Genomic DNA, 11,216 nt, shown 5'->3' on the forward strand with positions numbered 1-11,216 from the left:
GTTTTGTCGTTTAAGGAATCTTATTTGAGAGTATGAAAATTTAGTATTGAGGGTTGAGAGCTGATTGGAAAAAGGAAAGAATAAGAGTGAGCTCTGTAGCCCATAATGGGAACCTATGCCAATTTAGTATTCACTAATTGTCATTAAACATATTATTAAACATTAAGCTGATGCTAAGCACAACTGCATACAGATCATATATAAGGGTAAGTATTAAAGTCATTAAACCACAGATTAACTCTTAATTCAAAGATCAACATGGCAGGGTCTGCTGGTTCTCCTTGTGGAGCCTGCAAGTTCCTGAGAAGAAAATGTGCCAGGGGTTGCATTTTTGCACCTTATTTCTGCCATGAACAAGGTGCTACACATTTTGCAGCCATCCACAAGGTTTTCGGAGCAAGCAATGTGTCGAAATTGCTTGCTCAACTCCCCATTAATGATCGTTGTAGAGCTGCGCTTACAATTTCGTATGAAGCTCAAGCCAGGGTTCAAGATCCTGTTTATGGCTGTGTTTCCCATATTTTTGCTCTCCAACAACAGGTTAGTTAAATTGATTACATTGTTTAACAGTCGTGTATATACACTACTTTAGCTAGTAGTCACTTTTACTAATATGTAAACTCTTCTTGCAGGTTATTAATCTACAGGCACAACTAGCTTCAGCCAAGGAACAAGCAGCTAAAAGCAATTCCACTGGCTCTGACAATTCAATGAACCCAAGTTGGCTTCAGTACTCGGAAAATTTAAACATGACGAATCAGCAACATCCCATCTCTTTCGGGAATGACGAAAATTTCATGGTTCCAGAAGTACTAAATGACATATATGGAAGCTTTGGGGAGTCTGCTAATTCCATGAGCTCATTAGATCACATGCAAACAAACAGTATGCAGTGGAGTTTCGATCAAGCCTAAAGACAAATACGAAGGATGACTTTGATCGAGTTAATTGCCAGCAGCATTCTTGAGCCGATATTGAGGCCTCAGAGCCGGAGTTAATGTAGGAAATTTGAAGAGGATTTTTCCATTAATTTTTTAATTGCTGCTGCATAATGAATGTCAAAGACGTATGCAGTACTAGGGTATTCAATTATTCATAGACACCTAGAATCATAATCAAAATTATTTTCTTTTAGTTCTGTCACTTCTATGTATCTTGTCATATAATTTCCTGTTTCTGATGTAAACTTTACCATGATATGAGTAACGTAATGATCTACCCAAGAATGCCACATTAAAGTTAATCTTTTGTTTCCATTGTTTCATGTAATGGTAATTAATTAATAGTACGTTCTGCTAGTTTTGCCATTAAAGTTTAACTGTTCAGGCACTCATGAGTGAAAATGTCTCAGCTAAGATCAGATCTATTTGGAAAATATTCCTGCGCAACAAGCAGTTATAGAGACAAGATATAGAAGTCTGTTAGTCAATTCCATAAGACAGAGTCTGGCGGTAAATTAATTAATCATGTTTTTGTTAATTGAAAGCTCCGTATGGCATAACTTCAAGATCTAGCTAATAATTAAACTTAAGCTTTTCAATCATTTTAATCTGTCAGTAATCGATCAAGCTCCCCCACCATTACTCACCTTTGTAAAGTATGTCGATCCACCAAAACTAGTCTGCCTTGATTGTAAGACCTGGCTAGCTAGGCCAAGTCTAGGTGTGTAATGGAATCCAAGGGTAATCAGAACTTCACAAGTAACTCAACAACGTTAACGCCACTTTCCAAATAAAAGGCAAGAAGAAAAGGTTCAAGGAGAAATTAAATTGTTAAAACAATAGTATATCTACCACTTCGATCTCTTTAATCTTCATGTACATGACATGATATGAGTAACGTAAGGATCTACGCAAAAGAACATATGAAGTTCTCGATCGACAACCCTTCACCCTTCAGAATAGGTGTTCTTCACATTGCAACCCATTTTGTTTGTCTGTCTTTTTTAAAAGTTGATCAAGATGTAAAAAGTACATTTTTCTCCAATATAAGCATTTGGGTGGAACTGAGTTTTCTATAAGCCAAAGTATGTCGCTCATATCTCAATATTAATGCGTGAATTTGACACATCATAAAAATAAATAAAAAAAGCCTGTAATATGGGGTATGTTCCTATTTGTTTAGGAGATGCATAAACAAAAGATGCTTTTAGGGTCTTCAAGGTCTACGACAGACCAGGCAAGAAGGAATTCAGAAGAAATTAAATCAGTTTACAGTCAAACAAAGCATGAACATGGTCCCTTGCTAAACTCAGAAAGTCATACAGAAACGTTAACCTCTGTAGGACCTTACCTTTACTTACATTACCACTATTGGCTAATCAAGCAATTGGCCAAAAGATCTCCCAAAATTACATGACTCAAATGAGTTTTAGCTTCTATCTTAAGCTCTTGTTGGCTTCTCCCAGGTTGTCTAAACCTGTGATTAGCAGTTAATATTATTCAAAGCTTAAACACCAGCCCAAGTCATTGAAAAGGCTCTCCATCGTGATCACCATTATATTTCCACAAATTACAGAAGAGAACAAATCCATCATTCTCATAATAATCTCTTCTGATAATAACCATTGCAATCGAAACGACAACCTAGCTTACTGATTTCACTTATCTCATTATATATATCAGACTCATCCCCCATAACAGGTTGGACTTTGAAGAATTGCCCCCTATTCAAACTACACTTAATTTAAACAAAAACAAGAGTTATGTTTCTATAAATTAGGTTAAAAGTGTGAAGCTTTCTACGTGTGCAATACTGTATATAATTATAAAGATATATATATTTATATATATGTTTCTCAATCATCAAGGAAGAGGCTAGGGTTTTCAATAACCGAAGTGGTCGATGTTTCATGTGTTTGAAGTTGAACATCTAGAGCTAGTCACCTGTCAGATCGATAACATCAGGATGATCAGATCATCGAGGACGGCCTGTTGCTTATACTATAAAAAAATTAAGCTTCAATTAAGTAGTCGATTAATCTTGGAGTCTCAATCTCAATGCGTGTATCCTATTAGTTTCAAGTACTTGATAATTAAACTTCTTATTCTTTTCTCTAATATGGGTCACATCGATCAAAAACATTTTGATTGGGTTGCATGTAGAATTTAGCAAACTAAAAACATGAAGAATCAACACATTTTCTTCTAGATGAAATGATGAATAACAAATGATAAGGGAATAAACTATAAAGAAGTTGTTCAAACCCTAGATATGTAGTAATCATCCACACACGTGCCATGGCCCTACGTGCAACTTGGTGTCGGCTTGACTGGTCATCAAGGGACCAAAATTATCATCATTTTTTTAAATATATTTTTAATTTAATTTTTGTGTACAAAAAAATTAAGCGGAAAATCCGTTCAATTTTTTTGAGACATTCTGAATAAAAGAAATTAGAATTAAAAATATTGTGAAGAAGCCTTCTCATTTCATTAAAAGAATGAATCAAGAAAATACTGAACCAGCAGTAACTTTATTTCATTAATTTAGTTAAACATAAAAATTACTTTGAGAATCTCGTTCGCAAATATATATGATGATGGTTTTGATCATAGGTATCAATTTATTATATATCAGAAGATTTTTTTGATCATTGGTTTGTTGATATGTTATGTTGTTATGTTTTTATCTTGCATGACAAAAATTAATAATCTCAAAATGTTAATAATGACCTAATTTTGAATATGTTCTGTTTTTTTGTGGTGTATATATATTATAGTTTTGGTCAATACTAACTAGAGCTTAGATTTTTGTCTTATTTCACTTATTATATAGTAAGACAAACACAAATCCATTTGATAATTGATTTAAGCAAGATTATCGATTGGATCGAAGTAATGCAAGTTCCAAGCTATATATGAGTATGATTTAGCATCATTATTGAAGTCATTACTAATGCTATTTAAGCACAATAATTGGCCACAGCATCGAACAAACCAATTTGGTGATACTTTATAAATAATACGATATGGCTCAACAAGATAAGCCTATAAGAGCAACTCCAACAGCTTCTTTATAATTTCTGTATTATAGGGAAGCAAAAGTCAAAGCTTTAAGCAATTTTTCTTCTTCAACTCCAACAGATTCCCTAGTTTACAGCGATCTCTAAAATCTCCAAAATTCTTCTTTAAAATTTTAGAGATTGCTGTAAATTTAGGGAATTTTGTTTTCTCTCTCCTCACTTTCCCTAAAATGGAGAAAGTTATAGGAAATCTGTTGGAGCAAAAGAGGCTCATTTTTCCCTAAAATAGAGAAAAACTAAAATATGGGGAAGCTGTTGGAGTTGCTCTAAAGGCACAAGATAAAGAAAAGCACGTACAACAACAAAAACAAAATGGCGCTAGAATGACAATGCAGGGGGTTTAATCTTGTTAAAAAAGACGGTGAAAAAAAGAAGAGGAGATAATCGATTTCTGGTTAAGTCTATGATTTTTTAATCATTCCAAACCCAAGGCCTTAGTTCGAGATAAGTGTGTTTGTGTGCGTGTGAATGTGAATGTGAATGTGAACGCGCATGCCCTCAATATTCCCTTCCATTTTGGCTCATTCAAGATCGTGTTATCCAGATAACTTTGTTAATCACAAGTGTTTAACTTATAATCTAAAATTATCATGTCAAGTTAATATAATTTACTAACAAAAAAAAAATTTGGTTAGGATCCCAAGGGTAATAGAATATGAGATTCGCACAGTAATAATTTGCAAGTTAAGTCAATTTGTACGTTTCCTTCTGACGGTTTAGAATTTAGTACGAGTCATAGACTCGTATTTTATCGTTTTGCTATTCTATCTTTTCTAGCTGGTAGTGACGTGGTGATTGCTACTGTGGGCCCTTAAATAGTGCCATTCGTGCGGCGTGTCAACATCATAATTGATGAGTTATGTATAAAGATTCGATCGCGATTTCTTATTCCCCACGTGCCTTCTTTTATTTGTTTTTCCATGGAATTTCGTTCACTCGAGATGGAATTTCATTCAATGAATTATATTCAACGGTGAAGAGTGCATAATGTAGTGGTTGTTTCCTAAATTTTTTGATTTTTTTTTTTATAAATGATAATTCAATTAATAAAAGTATAAAACTCATGTCAAGTAGGTCATTATATACCGTACTACTGACAAGCTGATGCTAGATCAAGAATTCGTGATGAAAACCATAATGGTATATAGGGATATACCTATCATATTCGAACTTAGCGCTCACTTAAAATTCAGTTTATAAGCTATGAAAAAACAAAGTGAATAGACAAGCAAACTACACTTGTTAGGGCTTACTGAGTAAACTAACAAGCATAGTGCCCTAAAAAAATAGGAAATTGTTTAGCTAAAACAAAACAAAACAAAAATAGAGGCCACAGTCTGCCCTAGCCCGAGCCCAACAGCAAGTAGCCCAACCCAGCCGTCAAACAACAAAACACAGCAGCCCCGCCACTGCCACGAGGAACACCACCATCATCATTGACCCGACGTCGCCATCTGGAGACCTCAGCGAAACCCATACAGGAGAAGACCTAACCCAATACAGACCGATCTCCACGGCACCAAGCCACCACCTGAAAACCCTGCTGCCTACGCCTTCATCAAAGCCACCACCTGTGCGTTGCTCCTCGGCCCACCATGTCCCCGTCGATCCCACAGATCAGGATCTGGCGCTAATGCTGTCAACTTCCAAGCCAAGAACAAACTAAAAACAGCCATCAACATGCTTTTGAGGCCCGTTCAGCAGCAGCCCCAACATCACACAACCAAGACCGATAGAGATGCAGGGCCACCACCGGACGAGCACCATTCTAATACGCCAGAAGATTCGCTAGGGTTCCTGATAAAAAGCAACAGACTGAGAAGCCCTAAAAATTTTTATGGTAAATGTTTGGAGTAAAGAAAACTAATAATTTCAAATAGAATACAATTGCCCAAGCAAACTCTATTATTCTGTTTACTTTTTGTGACGGATGCTCTCCAAGTACTTTGATTGACATCTTGAAATCTTGAATATAACATATAACGGTCATTTGCGCGTCTAGCTCAAATTAATGGACTACGCAAGGTTTATATATTGATCTATTGTCTCAATTATTGACGCTATATACTAGAGATAAAGAAGCTCCACATTCTTCATTTCTGCTCATTAATTTGTTTCAACAATTTATTGTTTCATGAAATTTGATATGACATTCTTTGAAAGGAAATTCTTGCATATCATTTTCACAAAAATAAAGAGGGCGCAGATGAAAAAAGATCGACCACTTTATTCCCCCCCTTGCCTCCTAATTAATTGAGTTGGCATGATGGCTAAAATACTAGCAGAACAATAAAATGCTAGCATTAGTTGTTCCAATCCAAATGTGTGTGGCTTTAGCTGTACAAGAAAGATCTAAGCTTATACGGGTGTTTGTTTGATTACACCCAAAAGCTTTAGACAAAAGTTTAGACAGATGTACGTGTACTCTATTGGTTCTCTCCTTAAAGATTAATCATCTCCTATCTACTATATACATATTATACATTGGTTCTATACATAGTGCAAAGAAAAGGAATTATTATTCTTTGCAGTGTATATATGTGTTTAGTATGTACCAGTACATATGTGCCTTGTTGTCTCCAACATCACTCTGAACTTTTAATTCCATGATCGATCAATAAGTGGCCAACAAATACACCTGAATGAACTCAATGAAGAGAAAAAGGTGTATTGCTAGTGGTTTCCAATGAGGTCCATGTATATATATATAAGTATCTCTCCATGCCATGCGCAAACCTTTCGTGGTCGTCTGGTCGATGACGACGTCAGGCAGCTAGGGTTTCATCTTTCATCTGCAATTCTTATTTAGGTTACTTAATTTTTATCCATATTCCATGATGAATATATAATTAAGATGGCGTTTGGCGTTGTGATTGACTTTGGGAGAGGTTGATTCAAGGTTTTATAAGCAGCTTTTTGAACAGTGTAAGTGCATCGATTTGGCAACATCAGTTGGGTTATCTAACTTGGTTCACAACTTCACATTAGCTCAATTATTGCTGGTTCACTACTTCACATTCTGCAGAAGGCTTTTGTTTTGTTTAGAGAATGAGAATGTTAGATCATGAATGTCATATATTACCAAATTTACTGCTTATTTCAATGAGGTCTCCGAATTCAAATCTCTATCTCGCTTTCAAAGTCCATCCGTTCCCAAAAGTAAAATAAAACGTAATATGATCGTAAAGAAGTAATGGAGAATTCCACAAATGGTCACTCAACTATGATTTATTCGACACTTTGGTCACTCAATTTTCAAATATATCACTTTAATCACTCAACTATTACTCTGTCAATCACTTAATTTAGTCACCCAAGGGGCATTTTATCTCACTTTAATCACTTCTCTTAATCATTCTAATACAGATTTCTCAATTTTTCACAATTGGTTTGACAAAAATATCATTAATATTGTGGCAAATAATTTTTTTTTTAATGAAAAAAATTAACGAAGTAACTAAAGTGAATAACAGAGTTAAAGTTGAGTGACTAAAGTGATATATTTAAAATGTGAGTAACCAAAGTGTCGAATAGGTAAAAGTTGAGTGACTATTTGTGATATTCTCCTAAGAAATAAATGGAGAAATGGGAGCTGGAAAGAAGGGTAATCTAATTAAGTTGGGGTGTCATTATTAAGTTCGGAAAGTAGGGCCTAAATGCACGTCTACATGTTAGCAGCTGTGGGTGACAGGAAAAAGTGATTATGATTAAAAATGAGATTAGATAATGATTAAACATACACTATTGCTCAGACAAACCGTGACTCCATGAACTTTAAAAAATCAAGCAAAGAGTGTGATCATCATCAAAATCCTCTTCCTATTTGTGTTTGCTTTCCTGGGTATCAATTCTAATAGCTAATGTTGCCTTCCAGTGTCATTATCTATTGGTTTCATTCACTTCTCGAATATATGCTTTCTTTAAATTCTGTATCTTTCTGCTCCCTTGAAGCACCATTCGACGATAATCATACTTAATGAATCCCAAAACCATATATGTTGGGACATTCCAACAAATAATACTGTTTGACATTCAATAAATAGTTGAACACTTGATCGATCGGATCGATTAGAAAATGTTCTCCAATTTGTGAAACTCCGTACTATTAATTATGAAATATGCTTGTGTTGCTTGATCATTTTTCTATGATTTAGAGGGGCCATATTGTTCTCTAACCTGGCTAATTGTGTTGATTAATTACTTAATTATGGTCCAGCTAATTCTTGATGTTTTGAGCTTGTCTAATGTCCTGACCACATTTTTGTCGGAGTACCGTTTTTTATCTCCCATTTAATTATCCAAAGTCTGCTATTTGTTTTGGTCGTAAGAAAGTTACGCGGTGGAAGCTGATGATCGAAGAAGCACCATAAGAGATCAACATTACGATGTAGCAGGGCAGGTAAACTTCGCGGCTTTGGTTGGGGCAAACCGGCACATTTGAGGTTGTCAACAACTTCAATTCTGGAATAACTTAAGAAAGCTTCCAGCCACAACTCTCAAATCCGTCAACTAGTAATATTCTCAAAAGAGCTCTAATGTCCCTTCATTTTCGCACCTCCATGAACTGGGCAGAAACAACTAAAGCTCTAGCCTATAGGCTAGAGCCGGCCACCACAGTTCTTATCTATGCAATGAACATAATTTCCAATAGGGCTATAACATAATATTCTAGTTCATGCTATACTACTTGGCTCATAGAAACGATATAGTGGAATGATGATTTAAACTCAGACAAGCGTAAGAATAAATATTCGTATAAGTAGGGTGTAATTGTGTTTATTAATTATGATTTTGGCATTGTCAAGGACTCAAAGATACTATATAGAGTTATATATCTACATGTATTACTAGCTAACTAATTATATACCTAGTTTAATTATAACCCTCAATCTCTCATTGATATTGTAGTATGTATATTCACTAAAATTAAATGTAGCTGCCTATCAAATATAAGGAAATTAATGTTTATTGTCACATGTATTACTACACTCAATGCAGAATATGTGGAAACTAAAATACAGATCCAGTTGATCATCAAACAAATAGAAATGTGTTTGGTTAGTGATGGTTCTTTTGTCGTATAAGGATGTTGAATGGAATCTAAATATATGAGAGTACAGGAGTTTAAGCTGGAAGGTAAAAGAGGCCCTTAAAGCAAAAAACATTAATGAACAATGTAGCCCATTAAGGGAACCCAATACTATTAAGTATTCATTATTTTATGATCACCTCCACTCTTCCCCTAGTGTTTATATACATGGTGAAAAGAATGCTAGCTGCGCACAAGTATCTTCAGCTAAGAGAGAGCAGAAACCACACAAAAACTCCCCCAATTAACCAAGAGATCCTCATCAAGATCATGACTGGCTCTGGTTCTCCTTGTGGAGCCTGCAAGTTCTTGAGAAGAAAATGTGTGAGGGGTTGTATTTTTGCACCTTATTTCTGCCATGAAAATGGCGCTACCCATTTTGCTGCCATCCATAAGGTTTTCGGCGCAAGCAATGTGTCGAAGCTGCTGGCTCACCTTCCGGTGAGTGATCGTTGTGAAGCTGCAGTGACTATCTCATATGAAGCTCAGGCCAGGCTCCAAGATCCCATTTATGGCTGTGTTTCACATATTTTTGCTCTCCAACAACAGGTATTCCCCCCTTTGACTTTGAACATATTGAATAAAAACCTAATTGATTCTGTTTAATTTCTTCGTATGTTCAATTGATTGATGAAGATATGGTTTTGATTTGAACTTTGCAGGTTGTCAACCTCCAGGCACAATTAGCTTCCCTCAAGGATCAAGCACCTCAAAGCTTTGTGAATGGCTCTGCAGCTGTAGCAAACCCTAACGAGAATTGGTTTCCTGATTTAGAGAATTCATCTAACTCAGTGGCCCAAGTCAATTCAAATTACCATATCAATAATGGTGGAACAACATCATACTATGAGAACGGAATTATGAGTTCAAACTCCATTGGGAGTAGTAATTATGATCAAAACTCAGGAATCCGGGATGAAAATGCATCCTATGGAAGCTTTGAAGAGGTGTCTCCTTCCCTGTCTTCTTTCAACATGCAAATGAATAACAGGCAATATTGGGTTAATTATGATCGGGACGTGGATGAGCTTCAATCTATGACTTTCAGCTATGTTGATCAGCATTCTTGAGGTGAAAGGGCTCAGTGCAAGAATAGAGTTCATCGGTTGAAATTTTCACTATGTCAGTTTTAAAACATGCACTTCAGTTTATTTTTTTTCCTGTAGTACTTATATGAGCTAGCTAGCTAGGTGAGTATGAACCCTAGAAATGTTAATACAATTGGCCCGATCTAAACCCTACTGCTTCTTTCATATTTAATCTAGTACTGTGTTGATTTTTTATATACTAAATAATAGTGGATTTCTGAAAATAAAAAACTGGATGTACATATAGATCTGATTCCGATTGAGCAATTTCAGTTTCTTAACAGAGTTCTTGGACCAAATGAAGACCTAAACTTTTGACCTAAGACACATAGTTCGATTTGTCAATATTCACCCTTTCTTAGGTAAACATAATCTGTTGCACTAAACAACTACTTATATAGAGATGTGCAATTGAGTATTAATTGTTAATTCTCAACATAAAGAATATATATCCTGATTTTGTGACCTACTTGACAAATTTAATGATCAGAGGCTACCAAGATTAGAGAATATTATTCAGACTCTAATAGAATTGCTTACAATGAGAAGTAGACATAGCTAGCAAGATCCTTTACTTCCATTGATTGAGTATCTGATTTCAACCAGTGACAACCGAGCTCAAACAGATTTCATAATTGTGTCCATATATATATGACTCTTGCTATGCATAACTACTTTCTTCTTCTTTTTTTTCTTTTTTTTTTTCTTCCTTGAAATAAATGTGAAGGATCTTTGATGACTTATCATAGAAGGATAAGATGAGGGTGTGCCTAAAATTTAGAGATATATCCGATCCCAATAAAAGCAATCTTCTTTCTTGGTATATTATCTGCCATTGGAATTTGGGAGCTAGGAAAATAGCCTAACTGTGGTCTTTCCTCTTTCCCGATTGTTGTTGATTTCCAGAAAGCATCTCTCTCTGGCTTGTTAAACTAATATTTCGAGGCCAGCATATATATATTGAACAAACAATGTTATTAATTGTCTTTACCGTACATGATGTTAATTTTGTTAA

General features: G+C 35.3%; 2 protein-coding genes across 2 annotated transcripts; both read left to right on the top strand.

The window, feature by feature from the left end:
* Positions 1-216: 216 nt before the first annotated feature.
* On the top strand, positions 217-1,251 carry LOC133740604 (LOB domain-containing protein 29-like). Its single transcript, XM_062168551.1, has 2 exons — positions 217-540; positions 633-1,251. The coding sequence occupies exons 1-2, from the start codon at positions 259-261 to the stop codon at positions 912-914; spliced, it is 564 nt and encodes a 187-aa protein (XP_062024535.1). The 5' UTR covers positions 217-258; the 3' UTR covers positions 915-1,251.
* An 8,073-nt stretch (positions 1,252-9,324) lies between these two features.
* Positions 9,325-10,446, top strand: LOC133741056 (LOB domain-containing protein 29-like). The gene is made up of 2 exons (XM_062168996.1): positions 9,325-9,662; positions 9,776-10,446. The coding sequence occupies exons 1-2, from the start codon at positions 9,384-9,386 to the stop codon at positions 10,181-10,183; spliced, it is 687 nt and encodes a 228-aa protein (XP_062024980.1). The 5' UTR covers positions 9,325-9,383; the 3' UTR covers positions 10,184-10,446.
* Positions 10,447-11,216: the final 770 nt, after the last annotated feature.

The sequence above is a fragment of the Rosa rugosa genome, chromosome 3 (assembly GCF_958449725.1).
Source record: "Rosa rugosa chromosome 3, drRosRugo1.1, whole genome shotgun sequence".
Lineage (NCBI taxonomy): Eukaryota > Viridiplantae > Streptophyta > Magnoliopsida > Rosales > Rosaceae > Rosa > Rosa rugosa.

What these genes read in the sequence shown, in the direction of transcription:
- LOC133740604 (XM_062168551.1), top strand. Translation starts at nt 259, where the DNA reads ATGGCAGGGTCTGCTGGTTCTCCTTGTGGAGCCTGCAAGTTCCTGAGA. An exon ending in TTTTTGCTCTCCAACAACAG is followed by an intron (nt 541 to 632) that starts GTTAGTTAAATT and finishes CTCTTCTTGCAG; the next exon opens with GTTATTAATCTACAGGCACA.
- LOC133741056 (XM_062168996.1), top strand. Translation starts at nt 9,384, where the DNA reads ATGACTGGCTCTGGTTCTCCTTGTGGAGCCTGCAAGTTCTTGAGAAGA. An exon ending in TTTTTGCTCTCCAACAACAG is followed by an intron (nt 9,663 to 9,775) that starts GTATTCCCCCCT and finishes TGAACTTTGCAG; the next exon opens with GTTGTCAACCTCCAGGCACA.